The sequence below is a fragment of the Saccostrea cucullata genome, unplaced genomic scaffold, assembly GCF_032062105.1.
Source record: "Saccostrea cucullata isolate Sc308-1 unplaced genomic scaffold, CSIRO_AGI_Scuc_v1 ctg239, whole genome shotgun sequence".
In the NCBI taxonomy this organism is placed as follows: Eukaryota; Metazoa; Mollusca; class Bivalvia; order Ostreida; family Ostreidae; genus Saccostrea; species Saccostrea cuccullata.
Window position 1 is genome coordinate 394,082 of NW_026939884.1, and position 22,807 is coordinate 416,888.

The 22,807-nt window shown below is 34.2% G+C and overlaps 1 protein-coding gene across 4 annotated transcripts in view; it reads left to right on the plus strand.

Moving 5' to 3' along the window:
* The window catches only part of LOC134254213 (receptor-type tyrosine-protein phosphatase epsilon-like), a 70,309-nt gene extending 47,508 nt beyond the window's left edge, over nucleotides 1-22,801 (plus strand). For 2 of the 4 annotated variants that reach the window (XM_062736762.1, XM_062736763.1), the window contains exons 6-21: nucleotides 2,713-2,803; nucleotides 3,037-3,116; nucleotides 4,622-4,658; nucleotides 5,576-5,673; nucleotides 5,821-5,952; nucleotides 6,289-6,437; nucleotides 10,982-11,117; nucleotides 11,209-11,358; nucleotides 11,839-11,938; nucleotides 12,710-12,789; nucleotides 16,001-16,132; nucleotides 16,332-16,454; nucleotides 17,206-17,259; nucleotides 18,513-18,700; nucleotides 18,938-19,073; nucleotides 19,950-22,801. In XM_062736762.1, the coding sequence (XP_062592746.1) occupies nucleotides 2,713-2,803; nucleotides 3,037-3,116; nucleotides 4,622-4,658; nucleotides 5,576-5,673; nucleotides 5,821-5,952; nucleotides 6,289-6,437; nucleotides 10,982-11,117; nucleotides 11,209-11,358; nucleotides 11,839-11,938; nucleotides 12,710-12,789; nucleotides 16,001-16,132; nucleotides 16,332-16,454; nucleotides 17,206-17,259; nucleotides 18,513-18,700; nucleotides 18,938-19,073; nucleotides 19,950-20,591 (2,328 nt within the window). In that variant the 3' untranslated portion in view covers nucleotides 20,592-22,801. The remainder of the gene's footprint in view (nucleotides 1-2,712; nucleotides 2,804-3,036; nucleotides 3,117-4,621; nucleotides 4,659-5,575; nucleotides 5,674-5,820; nucleotides 5,953-6,288; nucleotides 6,438-10,981; nucleotides 11,118-11,208; nucleotides 11,359-11,838; nucleotides 11,939-12,709; nucleotides 12,790-16,000; nucleotides 16,133-16,331; nucleotides 16,455-17,205; nucleotides 17,260-18,512; nucleotides 18,701-18,937; nucleotides 19,074-19,949) is intronic. The other 2 variants (XM_062736764.1, XM_062736765.1) reach the window with 1 other exon arrangement.
* The last annotated feature ends 6 nt before the right edge of the window (nucleotides 22,802-22,807 follow it).

The following is a 22,807-nucleotide window of genomic DNA, read 5'->3' on the forward strand; positions in this document are numbered from 1 at the left end:
CCAAGTCAATGTCCATGTACTTATCACATATATTCTCCTTCATATTCTTCTTCATAGTATTTTTCACCAAAAAAATGTTCTTCAAGCTGACATATAAATATCGATCCACTGCTTCATCTGGCATGGAAAATGCCGCAATATTTCCTTTTTTCTGGCCTTATTGCAACTTTGAAAGACATCTTTTTTTGTCTTATTTTCAAGTAATATACTTCCCATAATCTAATGCATAACTGATCTAGGAAATAATGTCAATCTGAAAATGAATAATAACCAAAAGCTAGTAAAAAGCATACACATCCACATTCACAGAAGGTTACTGTAGTCCAGCCTTTAGGTAAAAAGGAACTTCATGACATGCATTAAATACCTCTTCTGTTTCCAGATCCATCTTTTAATAATGCTAATTGCTGCTTTTTCCAGTCAGGAATCTTATAGAACGAATATTACTAACAATTTGAATGTCCCTTCACCAGTTCCTTTGTTTCTGACCTGCTTGGTGGTTTGAAAATTGGCGCATTAATAGCCAACACCGGATGTAAAGATTAAGCTGTTCTTGGAAACTTCAACAATTCTAGATAATTCAACCCTAAACATGTCTGTAAATTAATTTCCCATGTGGTTAGATGCAAATGCTATACTAATAAAACACTGTTGCAAGATACCAAGTCTAACAAACTATAAAGAAATCACAATCAGCAGAAATGAAAGATAACAAACCACTTTACTTATTTTTAGAAACAGTGGTTTGTTTGTGTTTCATTAAATGCTATACTATCAAACTACTTAAACAAACCACTAAAATATAGTTTGTTGGTAGTTTGTTGATGGTTTGATAGTAGTTTGTTAAAAAACTTTTCCGTATGGGAATTGTTACTTCATTATTAACCAGACTTTATTGCTCTCCAGTGAGGCAACTTCACATGCATCATCTCTTGTTTGTGTAACTTTTTGTGAATTTCGTGATTTTCTCTAGCTATTTTTGGCCCCTAAAAATTATAAAGTGAAATTTATTATTTTTTCTTTGAAAAAATGTAAAAATATTTTCATATATACTGTAGAAGCACTTTTTTCCGCGTGGTATTAATTTACGCTATGTACGCGGTCACAAATTTTCCGCGGAAATTTGTCCAAGCGTACTTAATATAAATGTAAGGCATATAGTGATAATCTAGAATATCCGCGTAATTTTCTACCTGTGGATTAAACAGAAATTGAGATTCCGCGGAATTATGACCCCGTGGAAAAAAGTACGTCTACAGTATTCATTTTCATAATTTTCATATTTTCTAAAAATATTGAACATACCCAATTTTCCAAAGAGCCTATGTGCTATTCTCTGAGGAAGTTTGACATAATGTTGACCCATTGACCTAATCTTCCCTGCAAGGAAATAACCGATGCTGTGAAATATGTGTTTGGGTCACTATAGCTTTTATAATCCAAGCAATGTCTCAAGCTAGGACAGAGAATTAATTTCGTTAAAGATTAATTTTAAAAACTTTAAGAAGTTCTCTAGTTTTCACTCTACAGATTTCTCTGTGACCTGATACGAAGTTGTCCAGGAGTCACTGAGCACCCAGCAGCTTTAAGTCAAGACAGTCATAAAATAATTTTAGTTGGTTTAGATTTATCTTTATTATTGATCTATCATTTAAATAATCCTACCTAATTCCTTAAATTCTGTTCACTCTGTGGCAAATTATGAACACTCGATGCAAGACAAACCACTTTGGCGTTCAGCCATTGGACCCAATGGGGATCACGATCGATACCGTTTAATTCAATATTAGTAATTATAAGATTGAGTGTTTGTTCTGGTTGTGTTAAAGGTCTGGGAGCTCTATATGAGTGTCTGATCTGTAAGGGCAACATACATCACACTTCTCTGCGTGCTCTCAGATCTAGAAATTCATGACTGGGCTGTCACCTCCATTGCTTCCATTAGCACCTCCAACTTTAGCTCACCATCATCCATCTTCCCTCATGGAATCCAGCAAACACATTTTAGGATCCAAGCCTCTATGTCAAGGCGATAATTCTTCATTCTGCATTTTCTTCAGATTGCTGTAATTAGATCATTTCTCTCAGAGAAAGTTATTCTTCCATCAGAGTTCTAAATGTCACTTTAAGATTTGAAAAATACAGTTGATGCTTTCAAAGTTTTGAAAAAAAATTTCACTTCACAGATGTTATTTCATTTGGAAATAAAAATTTATGTTTTAAGTAAATCGGCCAAGATTTTGAACTGTTATATTGCTTCTCACCAGCTCATCTGTAGAGGAGTTGTTCTCCTCAGTAAAGCATTTCTGAAATTTCCCAACTTTGCTCAGAAAAAAATATCCAGTATAAAATTACCTACATTTATAAATTGTCGTGATTTTAAATTTTGGTTGATGATTTTGAAAGATTGACTTGCAACATTGAATTTGAATTAAGACAAAAAGTAAAATCACATATTTTATTAGGTCACCTGAGTAAACTCAGGTGACCTGTTGCTATCTGTTTTCGTCCGTCGTCGTCCGTCATAATATAATATATATAACATAACTTCCTGGTTCTCTTAATGCTCTGAAAACAAAGAAAAATAATCTTACATGAAAAATAGTGATTTCGCAGGAATAACTGAATGATCAGGGCAAAGGATTACATGTATAATTAAATCACAAACATATAATATCTTTATAATAAGCGCATGTCCTTTGTGTATTTCAGGCCATCGTGAGGAACCAGGATGAATTCCCTAATACAGTTGCCATGACACCAGAAAACATTCTGTTAAACGTCAACCAAGACGTCATTACATGTAAGTGAGAAGACAAAATAGCCCAATATATAGGTTAAAAAGTATTTTTGTTACATTTTGCTAATATTAGACTGAAAATAATTTTGCAAAAAAGAAATAATAATTAAATTCTCTCAATCATATGCCACCTACGCTCAAAAAACAGAAGAAAATGTCTCTCTTTTTAGAATTCAATTAATAGCATGAAATTTCTACAGCTAATTTTGATCTGGAGTCAATGACTTTTTTCTTAGATGATTATTCCCGAGTGATTCTCCATGATATTCCTGAGGAAGAAGGCTGTTCTGACTATGTAAACGCAAGCTACATTGATGTATGTACACCTCACATCTTAATATTATAGGGTATTTCTATGGACATATATCATCTACCCCAGACATTTTTGTAGATTATTACTAGTTTGCCACATCAATGTACACAATCATAGTTTATTGCTAGAAGTAGTGTAACATGTACATTAATTGATATATATAGCCCGTATAACCTCATAATTTTACAGAGCACTGTATAGCAGGTTATTTTAGCGGGGTGCTAATTTTGGCGTTTTGATGGCAGCCCGCTAAAATTTTAATCACTAATTATAATAGTCAGTTCTCTTCTTAGTGTTCATCTGCAAAGAAATGAAACCCTGTGTCCGCTAAAATAAATTACGCCAAAATTATTGGCATACCTTGCAGCAGGCAAAACGCCAAATTCTACACCCGCCAAGAAAACCCGCTTTAGGTATTACTATACATAGTAAATTCATGTTTGACTAGAAGTTTGTATGGTCCTTTTAGCTCATCTCAATGAAGTTGGGTGGAGCTTATGTGATACAGTTGGTTTTGGCATCCCAGGTTCAAGTTTCCTTTTTACTTCTTTGCCCTACATTAGTCAGAGATGAAGGAGGTGCACAGGGCAAGGACTAGACTTCTCCACTTCTCTCTATCTTGAGCATTTCTCTCCAGTTCTCCCCAACTTAGTCTGTGGTTCCTCATTTGGTCTTTGGCCAACCAGATTTCCTCTTCCCTTCTGGTGTTCATCCAACAGCTACTTTTGTGATGTTGTTGGCTGGTTTTCTTAACACTTGCCATATTCATTGCCATCTCCATAAGGCCTATCTGAACCAAATTTGTATGGTTGATGCATCAAGGGATGAACTGACTCCCAAACTTGCATCAGATGCTGGATTTGAATCACTTTTTCTGGATAAGTGATTAGTTTGAAATTTTTGAGTAAGTTTATTCACAAGTAAGTACAAGCTCTTTCAGATCAGAATTGCAAAAAATGTTTCACCTTGGGATGCCCATTACTAATTTATTATAGTTTAATGTAGGACCTTGTCTAACTTCAAGAAAACATTTATCCAAAACCAAAGTTTCAAGTTTATGTTCTCACTGTCCTATATGGATGAAATGTGTAGAATTGCAATCCTATAATGAGTTTGAATAAGCTTTTTTAATTGCTGATTCACATGACTCAGGTTCCCACTTGGTATAGAGGGATCCAGTCCCCAGGCCCTCAACATCTAACATCACCCCCTCTAATGCAAAATCCTGGATTGGCCTGCAGCTAAAATTTTAAAATATCTTTATTTATCAATATACAGAATTGTGAAAAACTAAAATCATATTTTTTTTAAGTAAATAAATATGAGACCAAAGAAAAAATCTGCTCTCGTTTCATCAAAATAATGTAGATTTTGAATTATATATAACCACTCCCCTCAGATATCCTCATGATCAGATTGTAAACACTAGCTGGTCCATCATGTGAGATTACTATGCATGCTGATTGTAATAACTGTATTTTACGTCTTTTTTGTCTTTTGTTTCCCAGGGTTACTGTCAGGATAAAGAGTACATAGCCACGCAAGGTAAGGACCATGCCTCTAGATCTGTCACTCGACCAATCCTATCGGGATCCCAGGAAGCCATTCCTCACTGTTTGGCAGTCTACATCCAGCTGCTTTCTATTGAGGCAGTTGTTGTTTGAGATAGAGTTGTCTGGTAGCCTGTAGGAATTTTAGACTGGAGATTAGATAATTGTTCTGTCATGTTCATTATCAGCTGAGATTAGGGGCCCCAGGGCACCTGCTGCAGACAATGCTAATAGTTTCCGTAAAAAGGTTTTCCTTTTCCGAACCAGACTAGGAAACAGATTTCGTTTTCCTTTGATTAAGTACAGAAGTACCTGTAAAATTTAAAAAGATTCTGAGTGACTTTCAAGAAGATTATATTCTGATGTAGAAAAAGTGTACCTGCGTGTGTAGTTTGTAAAGGAATTTTAGATTTATTTTAGTAAAATTCCATGTAGATTGCAGTAATGAATTAGGAGGGATCATCACATATGTTTCCTCTTGATTTTAATTGATTATTTTGTTATACTCATTGGAAAACTTAAAGGGAATAATCCAGAAATATCCAATATTTTAACAAAAGGAGAAAATTCTCCAATTTTCTATACAAACCTCTCTCTGAACAGATTAAAACAAAACTTTCCAAATGCTGATTCAAAGCTAGATATGTAAGTCTTTTAGTAAATCCCCATTTCCTTTTCATCAATCCCTGATCCTGAGCCATACATTTTCTTTAAATATGGATTTTCAATGTAAGTTTGATTCATTCCTCCTTTTCCATTTGACATATGTGTTTGTTTGATTGTTTGAATTAAAATATTATGAGAATTAGATTATAAGGAAGCAGTCATTTATATATAAAATGTTGGAGAAATGAAACAATTCCCATGCAAAGCATTCTAAGCAATAATTTTCTCTTTCATTTTACATTTCAGGACCTAAACAGAAGACAGTACCCTCTTTCTGGAACATGGTGTGGCAGGAAGGGGTTCACTGTATTGTCATGGCAACAGGTCTCTTTGAAAATGCCAATGTAAGCTGTCAATTGTAATACTAGAGCATTCATTTTTACCACTGAAGATAAAATAATTTATTTCTTATAAGAAAAATAAAGGGTTTATTTTCCAAAGTGACAGTGCATATTACTGTTTCTGATTTTTTTTCTTCGTTATTCAAACAGCAACAATGTGACAAGTATTGGGGTGATGTCTTCAGCATGCACAAATACGTCAAACATGGAAACATCCACATCTGGCTGGAGTCTACGATGGAGATCTCACAGCTTACAATCCGCACCATACGCATCCAAAGGGTAGGCAGAATACTGTAGATTCCTTATTTTCACAAGTACTTAAATTATTATCATAAAAGTGCTCTTCAATGGCAAATTGCTAGTCTCTCGAATAAAATTTTGCAAATGTACGGTTGATCAAGAGATTTAATTTACATAGATTTCACCACCAAAAAATGAAAGCAAGTACCGAGTAATTTTATTTTGCGAATGATGTTTCTCTCGAAATTATGTGATAATTTAATAATTTCACATGTATATTAAGAAATCTGCAGTATTGGTTTTTGCTATACTACATTTCTGTTCACAACTTCACTGGATTATTATTTACCTTAGTATATCTTCATTCTACACTAGGAAGGTGCCTCCACTCAGAGAATTGTCAAGCATTTTGAGATGATTGGATTTAATGATGAGGGGACGGATGCCGGATTTGTGTTGGATTGTAGACGTAGAGTCCATGACTTCATGTTGACAGCTACTGGACCAGTTTTGGTTCACTGCAGGTAAGATTATGTTCAGTAAGATTGGCCAGATTTTATTTACAGCTGGTAAGCTTTAAGTAAGGCTGGACTAGTTTCGGTTAGTAGGCTGGCCCAATTTCATTTCACTGCAGGTAAGATTTCAGTAGGATGGCTTGGTTTTTGGTTGACCCAGTTTTGGTTGACTGTTAGTAAGATTTCAGTAGGTTTGCTCGGTTTTGGTTGACCCAGTTTTGATGGACTGTCAGTAAGATTTCAGTAGGTTGGCCCGGTTTTGGTTGACCCAGTTTTGGTTGACTGTCAGTAAGATTTTAGTAGGTTGGGCCAGTTTCCCTTTACTATCGCTAAGATTCAGTTGGATGACCCAGTTCTGGGTCACTGCCGCTAGATTTCAGTAGATTGACTTAGTTTTGGTTTACTGACAGTAAGATTTCAGTAAGTTGACCCAATTTTGGTTTCTATCAGTAAGATTTCAGTAGGTTGACCCTTTTTTGGTTTCTATTTTTAAGATTTTGGTAGGTTGTTTTGTTTTCAGTTTTAGTGAAGATCTCGGCAGATTCTGACTTCCTATTTCTCTTGATGAATTCTAGAAAAGTTATTGGTCAGATCTAACTTTGAATTTTGTTTATTGTTTATTTTAAATCTTGTGTGTCTTTAAGATAATTATTTTTTTTTGGAACTTATTTATTTTATTTTGAATGAACTTTATTTTCTTTAATACATATGGAAAAATTTAGGAAAATAATTTTATCAAGTTTTGAAAAATTTGTTAATTGATCTGTTCATCTGAGAGAAAACTGAAAAGGATGGTTTTTTCCGCCAAATCTTGTAGACTAATCTTACAGTGCCTCGATCTGCCTGATTCTTAAAAAAACAAAAAGTACTCACTCTGAATGTACTTATATGTATTAGATTGATTATTTGGCAAATTTTCTACAAGAAAACCTGACTCTTATTTAATGTCATTTCTCGTGTTTCTTTACATGATTGGCTGATAATTAGCTCTCATGGTGAATTTGAAGTATAGAACTAAACTGGAAAATCATGTACGATTAATGCTAAAACAAAATTGGAAGGAGATTAATTTTTTGTAAGGCTATGATTTACATTTAATTGAGTTTAGCTTGTTAGCCAAATAAGGCAGATATTTAACTTAATTAACAAGAAATCCAAAGTGGGTTTAATCTTCCTTAATCATATACATGTACTTCCAATCTAATATATGGTATATCAAAGTAATTAATTTAACCTGTACGTGAACTATACCTCAGAGTTCAGATTTGAGCTGACCTTTTATAAGTTCATTGTAATTATTCCTTGTTCCCAGCTATATAACTTTAATTTTCGTGTGCATCTCAGGAAAATGGCAAATAAGGATGTAGAAAATTTATTGAAACATATTACTGAAAACTAAAAGTGAATTTAAATCAGGGTTTAACAAATAGTGGCTTAATTACAAGCACACTTTTTCAGTTCCTTGACGTGCTCTAAAACCATGATTTGTTGCTTATTCCATTTTATAATTAAGTTAAGAAGATTCCCTATTTCCTTGCGGATGAGATGAAAATTATTACTGCAAAAATTTATTTCATGGTAACTAGAAGGAATAATACTGAGATAAGCCTGTCTTTGCTGTCATTAATGGTCTTTTTATGTAACTTGGAGTCTCTTGATAAAGATTTGTGCGTTTGAACATGCCTACCCAATCGACGTTGTCGGAAATTTTCATTCTCCGTTAAGATGTGATCTGAATGCTCGATAGTACAGTGGATGAGGAGTAGCTTTAATATGAAGGCTTATGTTCTTACGGCTGCAGACATTAATCACCAATAACTGTGATTTACACATGCTTGTCACCAAACCCTATACTTTTTCTTTGCCAGGTTGGTTGGACAATCCCTTGATCTAGTGGCATGTGACAAGTAATATGTGACTAGTAATATTTCCTCATCCTAAACAAATGAAACCCAGCCTAATGTGATAAGACATTATTTATTTATTCAGCAAAGTTTTCTCCATGTCTAACATGTTTTAATTTGCTAATGTTGCTTTTCTATATTTCACGTCTATATAATGATTCATTTGTAGATTGTGCACCCAGGTCACCGGGGAACTGAATTATTGATAAGTTTTGTTTTAGCGTCAATGTTATCGAGAGATAAAAGAGGGTAGATATAAAATGAATTGTCCCAGAAGGCACTTATTTGTCATGAATTGAGTTGAAAATCATTTGTAACAGTTTCATAGTAGAAAATTTCTAGGAAAATGTTGACAATATGACCACAGAACTTTTAAATTATATAATATGACACATGCAACTAAGACATACAATTGTATTGTCATAAGTAAGTTCTTGCACAGATGCTTGGTAAAGGTTCTCAGAGATGTTTGCATATACATGTATACAGTTAACTATGGTTTCTCAAACATCACTATCTTAAATAAGGTGGATATGCAGAAGTGATCGATTTAATTGGAAGTCCTGTCTACTTACTTTTTAAATAATTGGCCCTCAGTATCTATAATCCTTGAATATCTCAAAGTTTTTTTCTTGGTGTCTTTGAGATAACAAGGTTGGACTGTATAGATATAGAAGTACAGAAATTAAAATTTATAAATATTTGAAATCTCAGGTTTTTTAGCTCTACTGGTCAGAGACCAGAAGAGCTTATGCGATAGTAATGCGTCCGGCATCCGTCCGTCTGTCCGTCTGTCTGTCCGTCTGTCCGTCTGTCTGTAAACAATTTTTCAAAATGCTACTCCTTTTACAGTTTTGATCTGATTTCAATATAACTTGGCACACAAGTAGACTACACTAAGATACATAATTCTGTGTATCGGTTTTTGATTTTGATAAACGGTGTTGCCGTGGTAACTAAAAATAGAAATTTCTGTGAAATTTCTTTAAAATGCTACTCCTCCTACAGTTTTGGTCTGATTTCAATATAACTTGGCACACAAGTAGACTACACTAAGATACATAATTTTATGTATCGGTTTTTGATTTCGATGAACGTTGTTGCCGTGGTTACTAAAAATAGAAATTTCTGTGAAATTCTTTCAAAATGCTACTCCTCCTACAGTTTTGGTCTGATTTCAATATAACTTGGCACACAAGTAGACTACACTAAGATACATAATTCTGTGTATTGGTTTTTGATTTTGATAAATGGTGTTGCCGTGGTAACTAAAAATAGAAATTTCTGTAAAATTCCTTTAAAATGCTACTCCTCCTGCAGTTTTGGTCTGATTTCAATTTAACTTGGCACACAAGTAAACAACACTAAGATACATTATTCTGTATATCAGTTTTTGATTTCGCTGAACGCTGTTGCCGTGGTTACTAAAAATAGAAATTTCTGTGAAATTCCTTTAAAATGCTACTCCTCCTACAGTTTTGGTCTGATTTCAATATAACTTAGCACACAAGTAGACTACCCTAAGATACATAATTCTGTATATCGGTTTTTGATTTCGATAAACGGTGTTGCCGTGGTTACTAAAAATAGAAATTTCTGTGAAATTCTTTCAAAATGCTACTCCTCCTACAGTTTTGGTCTGATTTCAATATAACTTGGCACACAAGTAGACTACACTAAGATACATAATTCTGTGTATCGGTTTTTCATTTCGATGAACGTTGTTGCCCTGGTTACTAAAAATAGAAATTTCTGTGAAATTCCTTTAAATTGCTACTCCACATACACTTTTAGTCTGATTTCAATATAACTTGGCACACAAGTAGACTACACTAAGATACATAATTTTCTATATCTGTTTTTGATTTCGATGAACGTTGTTGCTGGTTACTAAAAATAGACATTTCTGTGAAATTCTTTGAAAATGCTACTCCTCCTACAGTTTTGGTCTGATTTCAATATAACTTGGCACACAAGTAGACTACACTAAGATACATAATTCTGTTTATCAGCTTTTGATTTCAATAAACGGTTTTGCCGTGGTAACTAAAAATAGAAATTTCTGTGAAATTCCTTTAAAATGCTACTCCTCCTACAGTTTTGGTCTGATTTCAATATAACTTCGCAAACTTGTAGACTACACTAAGAACATAAAGAGACTTTATCAAGGATCATTATTCTATCTATTGCTGTTGTTAAGTTTCAATTCCCAACTGCTGAAGTACTTTTCTCTTCCTTTGCTATAAGTACAAACCAGTAGAGCTTCAGTCTCGACAGAGACTTCTGGTTTTAATACTTAGTAAGGTTACCGCTGCTGTACATTTAATTGTGTTGATATGCTAAGTGCTGTGGCTTATTGTCCAGATTCTGTTCCTATCTATTAAGTACAGTTGAACTTCGATCAGTATATCTCAATCAAACTCCAATATCTTGAATATCAGTTGAACTTCGGTATCTTAAACTCAAATATCATGGATATGTCCAAGTGATGTAGAAGTCCCAACCATATATTCTTTAAGTATATTTTACCCTCAATATCTCGATTCCTCTTCAATCTCAGAATTTAAGTGTTTTCTCAGACCCATCAAGTTTGAGATAACGAAGTGTGACTATTATCTAGAAATTTACCTGTGTGACTTTTTATAACAGGTGTGGTGGGGGTAAGACTGCTGTTTTCATTGCTGTGGATTACTGCCTGAAGGAACTGGAGGCAGAGGGACATGTAGATGTATACAGTGCTGTGCTTCATCTCCGCAAGTTCAGGAAAAATATGGTTCGAACGCTGGTAAGGAAGCAACATACCATCAAGTGAATAAAAATTCAGAGAAATAATAAGATGTCCTATTTTTATCACTGATGTAATTTTTTTTGTAAAGTTTCAGTATCGCCTGATATACGAGTGTATAGCCATGTATCTCCAGTGTGGTATAACAGTAGTGCCTGCAGTGCAGTTCCCTGCAGTAGCCTCAAGATTATCTGTAAAAGACCCAAGAACCAGGATGCTGGGCTTCGAGAAGGAGTTTCAGGTACATCAATCTGCAATTTTTTCCTTCCTGAAATATTATCTTAACTGTCATAATTGATATTGTCTAGATGTGTAATTTTTAACATCTGGGAATATATATATGGAACATCTATTGATGATAAGTCAACCAAAATCAATTAGAATTACAAATATCCTAATCAACATTGTATATAGTGTGGGCTGATATTCTTCCCAAAATAAAAACGGTGATGTAAATTATGTAATGCTTCATTCAAACAAGATCAGATGTCACTATTCATTGCAAAGTTACAGCATCATATTCAGACAAGAGTGTTTAAGCCATTGATTTTTATATGTGAAAAGAAAACAGAACATATCTCTGGGGATGGTAGAAAAATAATGAGTTTCTCTTTTCATGATGGTGATTAATATAGCAAAATAAAGGCCAAGAGATGAAACGATAGAGTGATGTATCTTGTCTTGATTAAGACTTGTACAGATTGCTTGCATGTTTTTCCAGACCCTGAAGTCTCAAGTGACCAAATTAAGTATCGGAGACTGCGCTGGTGGCCACAGATCTGAGAATCGCTCCAAAAGTCGCGATATCATGCTCCTGCCGCGTGAGTATCAAATCTGCAATGGTGTGAAGCCACAGCCCCTGGGGATCTGGTCAAAGTAGAGTGGTTAGCAGAGAAAAAAGATTTGGGGATTGGGGGAGGGGGAATGGAGAAGGTAGATGTCAAAAGTATGAGTTTTAGATTATAGCGAGTTGTATGTTGCCCTAAAGCATGCAGTAAAATCAGGGTATATAGCTATGATGCTTTGTCCCAGTCCTCCTTTTCTGTATCAGTGATTACATTGATGTTCTCTCCCATTTGACTCATATTTGTAGTGATCATTGCAAAGTAGAAATGTTCAGCTTTTAATAAGTCGAATCTATTCCAGAAAATCGAGCCAATTTTTTTGAAAAAATTTGCTGATAAATCTAAAAGTTTCTAACTTGGAATGTTTGCTTCAATTAGTGTATTGATTATGTTCTTCAGTTCTCTCTCTAATCCATACTGAGTACTTGAAATAGAAAACTTACATTTATTGTTTAATATTTGATGAGCTTTTAGGAGCCTTAGGTACAATTTGAATCATTGATCGTAAAATGCAGTCGGCTGCAGCTTTTAAAATTTCTCTTTGCAATCAAAACAGATTATAGGCTTACAATGGCTGCCACCTAAAAGTATAGTCCCAGAATATTGTGAACCTTGATAATTGATTTGTTGTCAGAGAGATTATATTTACTCTCCATTAAATGAGATTGAATGGCCTGTATCCATTGCTATTAAAGTCATAAATTTTAGAATATTAGAGTTAAATTATGAATGTTTGTTTTTAATTAGCTGAACGAGCTCGCCCCTACTTGTTAACTGCGGAGTCCGGTGAACACGCCACAGACTTTATAAATGCTGTGTATGTCGATGTAAGTAGCAAAACACTGATATCCTGAATTCTGGTCCCAGGATAATGAGACTTAAACTTGAGTTAAATTTTTAATCGTCAGTGTAAAATGTTTAATGGTTGAATAAATCTCTTAATTTGCAGATAACAACTGCACTTTTGTGAAGCATTATACTGACAAATATTTTAATTTTTCTCTGCTTGACTCAATATTAAAATTTTAGTATGATATGAATATTTTGACTTAATTAAGCTTAAGATGTTTTATGATCCCTGGGCCAGAAACTAATGAAGCACATTTTGAAAATTCATTTTGTCTACCCCAGCACGCTTCTTACTGCTGGTACTTGATGCAAGGATTAATCTGCTTGATGAATGTCTGAGGTTAATCATGTTAATAAAAATAGTTTAGAGCACAACAAAAGGACTATTGGCTGCTTCAAAACACAGACAAGGTCTTTGATTAATTACTTTAACTGACTAAAGCTTTCGTATCCAGGTATCTGGATTCTAGGTGGAAAAAAATAGGTCTGGGTTTGAGTTCTGACTGATGCTTCTAGGTCAATTACCTGATCATCATCATTAACCAATGTCAAGGACTGTTGTCCTTTTATAAGATATATTTGGATGAATTAAAGCTTAGGGGCTTGATTGAAGATGGGAAAATATTTTTCTATTTAAAAGAGAAATTCGAGTTATTATTCCACATTATATACTAAAAAAAATAATTCAATATTTGCTGTGAAAATGTTTCACTTGCAGATTTTAATTTCATAAGAATGTTCATCATAACATAAAATTTCATCATAAGAATGTTCAAGGAATCACTGTCTAGTTAGTGTAGTACTGTGGAATCATTTTTAGCTCACCTCAACGAAGTTGGGGGAGCTTATGTAATACCCTCGGTGTCGGCGTCGGTGTCGGCGTCCCAGGTTAAGTTTTTTGGAGCAGTTTTCTTTTTAAGTACTTCTATGTCCTATATTGATTAGACATGCATGGAAGATGCTTCTAGTGTGTTTCATTGTACCAGTCAAAGTTTCAGATGCTGCAATTTCAGCAGAGGAATGACCAGGTTTATGTTTTTGGAGCAGGTTAACATTTTTGGTGCACTTTTTGGTGTAGGTCTCATTTCCAAGTAACTGTAAGACCTATGTTGACCAAACTTGCATGGATGATACATCTAAAGATGCACACTACCAGGCTTGCTTCGGATGCTGAATCTGACCTACATTTTCCGGTTGAGTGAACAGGTTTTCATTTCCAAGTAACTATGAGCCCTATGTTGACCAAACTTGCATGGATGGTGCATCTAAGGATGCACATTTCCAGGGTTGCTTCGGATGCTGAAACCTAATTTTGTTGAGTGAACAGGTTAAAGTTTTTGGTGAAGGTCTCATTTCCAAGTAACTATGAGCACTATAATGACCAAACTTGCATGGATGATACATCTAAGGATGCATACTACCAGGCTTGCTTCGGATGCTGAATCTGACCTACATTTTCCGGTTGAGTGAACAGGTTAAAGTTTTTGGTGCAGGTCTCATTTCCAAGTAACTATGAGCACTATAATGACCAAACTTGTGTGGATGATACATCTAAGGATGCATACTACCAGGGTTGCTTCGGATGCTGAATCTGAACTACATTTTCCGGTTGAGTGAACAGGTTAAAGTTTTTGGTGCAGATTTCATTTCCAAGTAACTATAAGCCCTATGTTGACCAAACTTGCATGGATGATACATCTAAGGATGCATACTACCAGGCTTGCTTCGGATGCTGAATCTGACCTACATTTTCCGATTGAATGAACAGGTTAAAGTTTTTGGTGCAGGTCTCAATTTTAATATACTATGAGCCCTATGATGACTTAACTTGCATGGATGATACATCTAAGGATGCATACTACCAGGCTTGCTTCAGATGCTGAATCTGACCTACATTTTCCGGTTGAGTGAACAGGTTAAAGTTTTTGGTGCATGATTCATTTCGAAGTAACTATGAGTTCTTTAATGACCAAACTTCCATGGATGATACATCTTAGGATGCACACTAATGGACTTGCTTCGGATGCTGAATTAGACATACATTTTTCAGATAATGGACCAGGTAAAAGTTGTGGGTGCAGGTCTATTACCAAGAAACTATAAGGCTTATATATAACATTGTATAAACCAAACTTGCACAAATGATGCATCAAGGGATGAAAACTCTCAAATTTGCTTCAGATGCTGGATTTTATTTACATTTTCATGAAGAAGAACTAGTTTGAATATTTTATATAGGTCTATTTCAAAGTATCAGATCAAAATTGCATGAATATTTTCATTTTTGGAATGTACACTTTTTGTTGGTTAATTGTGTGACTTTGCCTTACTTAAAGACAACATTCGTTGAGGTGAGCTCTGTAATCTCTGATTACCTATGTTTATTCGTGGGGGTCAATGTTCGTGGGAGGCCAAAAATCTCCTGGTTCGTGGGGACGTAATTTCGTTGATAACAATTTCTTTTTCCTTTTCGTAACTTAAATACATAATAAAACAAATGTTTGTACATACATTCATGGGGATGTTAATTCGTGGATAAGGATAACCCAGGAAAGCCACGAACATTGGTCCCCCACAAACAAAAATGATTCCACAGTATGCCAGGGCATCAATGATAGTGGGAAACATGGGATAATTTGCATAAATTATCCCATGTTTCCCACTATCGTTGATGTACCTGGCATACTACACTAACTAGACAGTGATTCCTTATATTTCCATTTCATTGTGAAATAAAATTGTAAATTTAGACTTTAAAAATGTGGATAAATAGATTTAAATTGCATGAGGACTTCCATGTCAATTTCAATAGTCCTTGCCCACTGACGTCAAACACAAAGGCAGCCCCATGAGATTTACATGCATATTTAGCCTCTTTAGCATCAGACACGGAGACAAATGTGCACGAGATTTGCATGCGTATTAGGCCTCCTTAGCTCACGACCTATCGACCTGCCTAATTTACATTCCGACAGAATTACAAAGAAATAAACTCCCTAACTTTCAAAGAGTTATCACAGAGAAAAAAATTAGAAATGGAAATATTAAGCATTATATGTACATATGTACATATATGTAGCATATACCAAGGTTTTATATAAGATTTGATGCCTGCAGTCCGTATCCTTTGATTCCTAGTATTTTTGTCTATCCAGTAAATATTTGACAGAATCTTGTATATCTTTTCAGGGTTATTATCAGCAAAATAACTTCATGGTCACCCAGTGGCCCCTGCAGCACACCATTCCTGACGTGTGGAGATTGGTATTTGATTACAAAATCACCTCTGTCGTCTTACTCAATGACTCCAAATTCTCTAGGGTGAGTATCTATTTATCATAACTTGTTCTTTTTTTTCTGGCCAAAGTCCAAAACTAGCTTATGCCATGATCCAGTGTCTGTGTGTATAATTCTTTGCTTTTTACTTCTATTTTAATTCAAAAAGTTTTTTTAAATGATTTCAATAATTTTGATTGGTAAACAAGAACTCTAAATTGAGACCATTTTTTTTTCTATACAGAACTATCCTTGCTTTTGGCCAATGGAGCTGGATGAGGAGCAGAAATTTGGACCAATCGGAGTGAAGTATTTAGGAAGCCACAAGGTGTCTCATGTGACCATCAGGGCATTCGCCATCCGAAAAGTATGTCTGTCTGTCTGTTTGTCTATTTGTAAAGAAATGTCATCCACTAATGGCCTGTTGCTAACAGAAGTAACTCTTCACGTGTCTCCAGCTTTGAGCTAACATTGCTTCTATTCCTAAATGTTTCATTTGGAGGCCTGTTGTGCTTTATGAGTTTTGTTAACATGTTGCACTATAGGTTTTAAATGAAATTATATTAAACTAGATATGGTATTACCATATTACCCGGTGTTTAAAAGGGAATTTATAAGTTTTTCAGATCCCCCCCTTTAAACAACAATTAAAATAATTATATGTTCTACTTTTGGGATATGTAATGAAGTGTAACAAACTTCCTAATGATATTAGATCTAATGGAAAAGCATACGCATAACAGCTAAACTTTATCAAGAGCAAGCTTAATGTGTAATACTGTAAATCACTTTTTAGCATACGCATAACAGTGTGCTCGCGAAAATTTACTATAATTATTCTTTAAGATTATATAGAGCAATAACCACAATTCGCGAAAATTTTGTTTCGCTAATGAAGAGTTAATGAATATCTCGCGAAAATAAGGTGTAGCGAAAATTTAGTGATCTACAGCATTTACACAATATGCTACATCCATAGCTCATTAACAAACTCTTTTATCTGGCACTGTGTCGGTCCCACGCGTCACTGTTAGATGGTATGTCATAACATATTTAACATTTTGTTTTGAACTAATCCTTATGGAGGGCTGTATGTATATATATGTTCCTAATTCCAGCTCCCTAGACTACAGTATGACTCAGTTCTTAAGCATCTAGGGTCAGATGCACTGGTAACCCTTCAGTTTTACTCACTTTTTTTAACACTTTTTTTTCCTCTGCAGTTTTCACCTTTTTTTTTTTGCTATATTTGCATGAAGTGAGGAATCAGCATTTTACGTGTGGCAATCATTTTCCCCCTCACTTTTTTCATTATTTTTAAATAAAAGTTCATCAATTTTACATTGACCTGCTTTAATATCATAATTTTCGTAGCACTAATTTTTTTTTGTACACTTATATGATTGAGATTTGAGAAGGCTTGATTTGGTAGGATTTGTGAAACATTTTCATCAAAGTTTGTTTTATATTATAAATATGATCCACTGATATTGATACATTATGATCCACTTGTGTGACTGTGTAGATGTAGCCTCCCCCCCCTTTTTTTATCAATATCCAGTGTTTAAAACTCAGCATAACTTTAATAAACTAATGAGCTCTGCAACCTTGCTTGTTAGGGTTTTAGTAAAGGTAGATTTATCAATGTAAATAGATGGTTAGTGAAAATTTTAAAACATCCAACCAAACATTGATACAAGCAATCACACTTTAAGTGAAATGTTTGGGGGCACGATAATCTTATAATTAATAATATATTTTTTAATTGTATTTGCTTCAAATGCTTTAATTTTTTTTTGTCAATATGTACAATTATGTTGGTTTTTAAAATATACATATTTAATTCTTTTTTAAATTCCTTATTCAGTACCAATAAGGCACAATCAAACAAGAGAAGGCCAAAACTAAATCCCTGGTTTGCTGCTTTCCATGTTTGTTTGGGGTTCTCCTCTGGTTGCTAGCGCCTACATGCACCGAGCATCCAATTTGTCATTAGAGGATCCCAAGCCTACAAAAAGCAAATTTGGGATCATCTTTTTGGGATTGCTCTGGTGTCTGATTGTGTTCTGTTGGTACTGTAAATATCTTACTCAAGACCCTTATGTATTGAGCTTAATATATTTAAAATTTCTTCCTTTCTTCTTCAAATTTTTATACAATTTCTTTGTTCTTTTTCCTGTGTGGTATTAAGGGCATTTTTATAAAGCATGATTGGTTATAGTCACTGTAACAGCATAAAATATATTTCTTTCCAATTTTATATAAATTATATATCTTTTTTTCCTTTTCCCCATTTATCTTGAAGGTATATATAAAAGTAAATTTTTGAAACATGCTAAGAATTGCAAATTCTATTTATTTTTAGTTGTGATACAAAGACATTCTGCCTAATTTTTATCAGAGTAAATGTAACTGATATTTTCAGAACATAACGTGTATACCTCTCGGCGATTCAGGCCAGGACACAACGATTGTAAAAATCTTCCAACTGAACAGCTGGGCCAGTAAGGAGAAAACTCCCTTCTCCTCCAAGTCCCTGATCTACCTTATGGGATTCGTGGAGGAATGGCAGCAGAAGACAAACCCACTCAATCCAGTCCTAGTTATGTCCAAGTAAGTTATAAAATGTCCTATACACATGTAAATAGTTGTCTGATTTCAATCAAAATTAGAATCCTAAGTTATGTCCAAGTATGTTTTATAATGTCCACCTTACTCCTATGTTTTTTGGTCCAATTTCAATAAAACTTGGTATGCAGACTACATCAAGGTAGCTCAGGTTTTTATTTAGATAAATATAGTGTTACCATGGATACTATGGATACTAAAAATACTTCTGTCATATTACAGGGATGGCCTTACTAGAGTTGGAGTATATTGTGCATGTAATTATTGTTGTGATCAACTCAAAGCCGAGGGAGAAGTAGACATTTTCAATGCTGTCCGAATTGTTAAAAAAAACAGACCTGCACTTGTGCCAAATGTTGTAAGTACAATGTAGTTACAAGATGACCTTTGAATGTATCTGTCATTCAATTTAGCTCACCTCAATGAAAATAGCTGGGGGAGGGTATATATTACCCTCAGCATTATCCTCTAAGGTTATGGTTTTTGGGAGCAGATTTCTTGTCAAATAGTACTTTTATGCCATTTATTAATCAGAGATGCTTGAAGAATCCTTCCAGTGTGATTCATTGTACCAGTCAAGGTTTCAGATGCTGCAATTTCAGCAAAGGAATGACCAGGTTAATGTGTTTATGACTAGGTGTCATTCCAAGTTAGATGCTTGATCTGACCTATATTTACCAGAAGAGTGACCAGAGTGAAGTTTTGAAATGGCTCATTGACCAAAAAATTAGTAAGGCCGACCTGGACCAAACTTGCATGGATGATGCAAGCAACAATGGAAGCGCACTACCAAAGTTGCTCGAGAAGCTGAATTTAACCTACATTTTCCAGATGAGTGACCAGGTTATTGTTTTTGAAGGCAGACATTCCAATGTAACTTCAAGTGCTACCTAGACCAACTGAGAAGTTTTACCAAACTTGCATGGATGATGCTTGTTTTAGATGCTGAATTTGAATTACATTGTCTTTATGATTGACAAATATAGAATTTTAAAACAAAAAATAAGTTTATTCCTAAGTAACTGCAAGACCTAGCTATTAGATTGAAATTGCATCCGTTGAGATGAGCTTTGTAATCTTAGAACCATTTTTGAATAAAATAAGGCTTAATTTATGCAATCCACAATCTTGCATTTACTGATATTAATAATTCAAACTTCCTTATAACTTTTGATGAAGATGCGAGCTTTTCTGATTTTCATTTTATTATTGTTGAGCAATTTTTGTCTTGCAGATGGAGTATATATATTGTTACTCTTTTATTGCTTTTGTGATTGAGATTATGCAAGAAGACAAACCTAAGATAGTGATAACTGGCCCCGCTACAAAAGCCGGCCAGGTGAATCGTGGGTATGATTTCACCAACCACATTTTATCGGAGGAAACCTCCAGTTTAGCTGCCACGTCAGACTGGAGTTACGTGACTGCTTACGATGTCTCTGTGTGTAGAGATGGCTCAAACCTGGCAGCGAGGGGACGGGTGACCACTAGTGTCTCTCCCGTGTCCCAGCTCCAAATTCCCGTAGTCGACAAAACCCCGAGTAGTTCTCAGCCCAGTATAAGTAGTCCTAGAAGTCTGGAAAATACCCCCTCATCTTCAGAACAGACTGTTGTCTCAGACAGGACTAGACGAATGTCAGAAAGACAGCCGGAGGAAAACAATAATTTGTTAGAACGCTCAAATTCTAATAGTTCCAGTGTGTATTATTCAAGTGCATCTATAGAGAGTAGTGGTACGAGTCGGGCGGAGGGCTGCGATGGAAGAAAAGGTAATCAGAGAAAGGATATTGGCAACTCGCGAACACGTAGACCGACGCTGAAACGACAGAATGCAGAGGACAGTGTCGAACTCAAATCCATGCAAAAAAGAAGCTGATAAAAAATCTCGGAAATTTTGACAATCTTTGCCCGTTTTAATTTTGAATTTTAATTTTATTTTTTTGTACCTTGACAACAGTGCCTGTATTGTTGTTCAGATTAGATTTTAGATTGTCTATATCCTGAAATAGATTAATTTGTTACTGAATTTTAACTGTATTCTTATGGTTTGGGGAGCAATAATCAGGAGTGAAGGATTTAGTTTTAGACTCGGATGTTTTAATGCTCTTGTTTATCTTGTGAGTATGTTGACTTAGAATTTGGTATAGATTTAATATTTTATGTTTGATACATGTCTTGTATTTTATCACAAATGCTATGTACTTTTAAAATCAGAATTATTTAATTGTGGCAATGAAACAGTAGGGTCAGTGTTACTCAGGTGAGCATTGTGGCCCATGGACCTCTTGTTTTAAAGAAAAGTTATTTAGTACATGTATTTTAGTTTGAGTTTAGTTTAAGAAGTATTTTATTCATGATATAAAAAGAAGAATACAATCAAAATGGATTGAACAGCAGGCAAAAGTGGCCTATATATTAGTTCTCTCCATAAAGAAAACTTATTTTCAACTATAGAAAAAAATACATGTAATGGTTATTCCCCAGTATGTCAGAAAAAAATTAACAGTATAGCGGAGTTTGATCCAAGTGGCAGTGTCAGAGAATCTAAACATTTTTTGGCTTTATATATGTATATATATGTGAATGCATTGCAAATCACTTATACTTAGTAGAAAGTAATTTGTACATAAAAATCATTGCATTGTCTATTTAGCTGTTGTGTTTTATTTGAATTGGATTTTTATTTTCCATTTAAGTCTTCCAAAATTTCCAAATTCTCATAAAAGCCAAAGATTCCATATAAATTGTGTTTGTTGATTACTTACATGATTTCCATTTTGTTCTTGTATAATTGTTAAATCATTCCCATGCATGACCCGTTTCGTTATTTTTCTATGTATAGAGAATTTGTTTTTATTTGGTTGGTTTAAACTGTACATATATAAATATATGTAACATTTTAATCTATTATGTGATATTTTATAAAACATTCCATATAAACCAGAGAATGTATAACCCCAATGTTGTATATATGCTTTTCAAGTTTTACTTTTGAAAACTTCTTTGGTGGTGTACACCTGTATGTGAATTTCAAGAAATTTACATGGCAGGTACCAGATGTATGGAGGCATATCTGATGTTTAATTTACTTGTTATTTTATGGCAATCTTAGAGATGGAGAAGGAAACACAGCTCACAGTTAAGGTCCTTTCTCCTTTTTACTGTATATCCCTTTATTTTCGCAAGAACTCTATTTTTGCGTGAAGACCTGAGACCATCCCCTTATAAAAAAAAAATTTTTCTTTTGCATTTTATTATATCATTCAGGATTATTAAGAACAATGACCAGAAATCACCAGAAAAAAAACATTCTTGTTTATAAATACATGTACAATATATTAACCATCACAGGAAAGTAGCGGTAACTGTTGCAAAAATTTGGCGATTTTCAGTTTTCAAAAGAAATGTGTTCTCACAGTTAAGAAGTAAATTTTAAGTATTATTATGGTATTTACATGGAAAAAAGAAAATTTAAGAAAAAAATAAAGATTTTCTACTGGAATACTTCATTCATTGAAAGTTCAGACATATATGTATATGTATTTATATCAGTGTTTCATCTGGCTCTTTTGACCAAAAAAGCACCAAAATTCCCTGAATGTTATGTTTAACTCATTTCCTTATATGCTGTTTTTCATATCCATGCAGATCATGCTGGACATCTATTATTCATGTTTACTAGTTACTACATTTAAGAGTCCACTTTGTAAAATATTATATCATACTACCATTGAGTACCTCTTATTTTCACCCAACGACGAAGTAAAGCATTGTTGTTAAAAGTGTACAGTGTATGTGAATATAAATATGGAATATACTGTGAATAGTTTTGAAAAATGTAATCAAAATTATGTAGCCCTAGTGGACTATATTTCAACTTACTGGGACCAAACCTCACCATGTGATTGGCTATTTTGGGGGTGAGAGTATTTGTTTTATGGTACCAGAAGTTACGTATATTTGCAAGCAGTATCAGTATGCTGTATGTGAGAATTGTTTTATATTTTTCTACTTGTATTTGGATTTTTATATCATTCAAATATTCTCATATTATCCAGATTTTATGGAATACTACAATAAATTGATGAAATG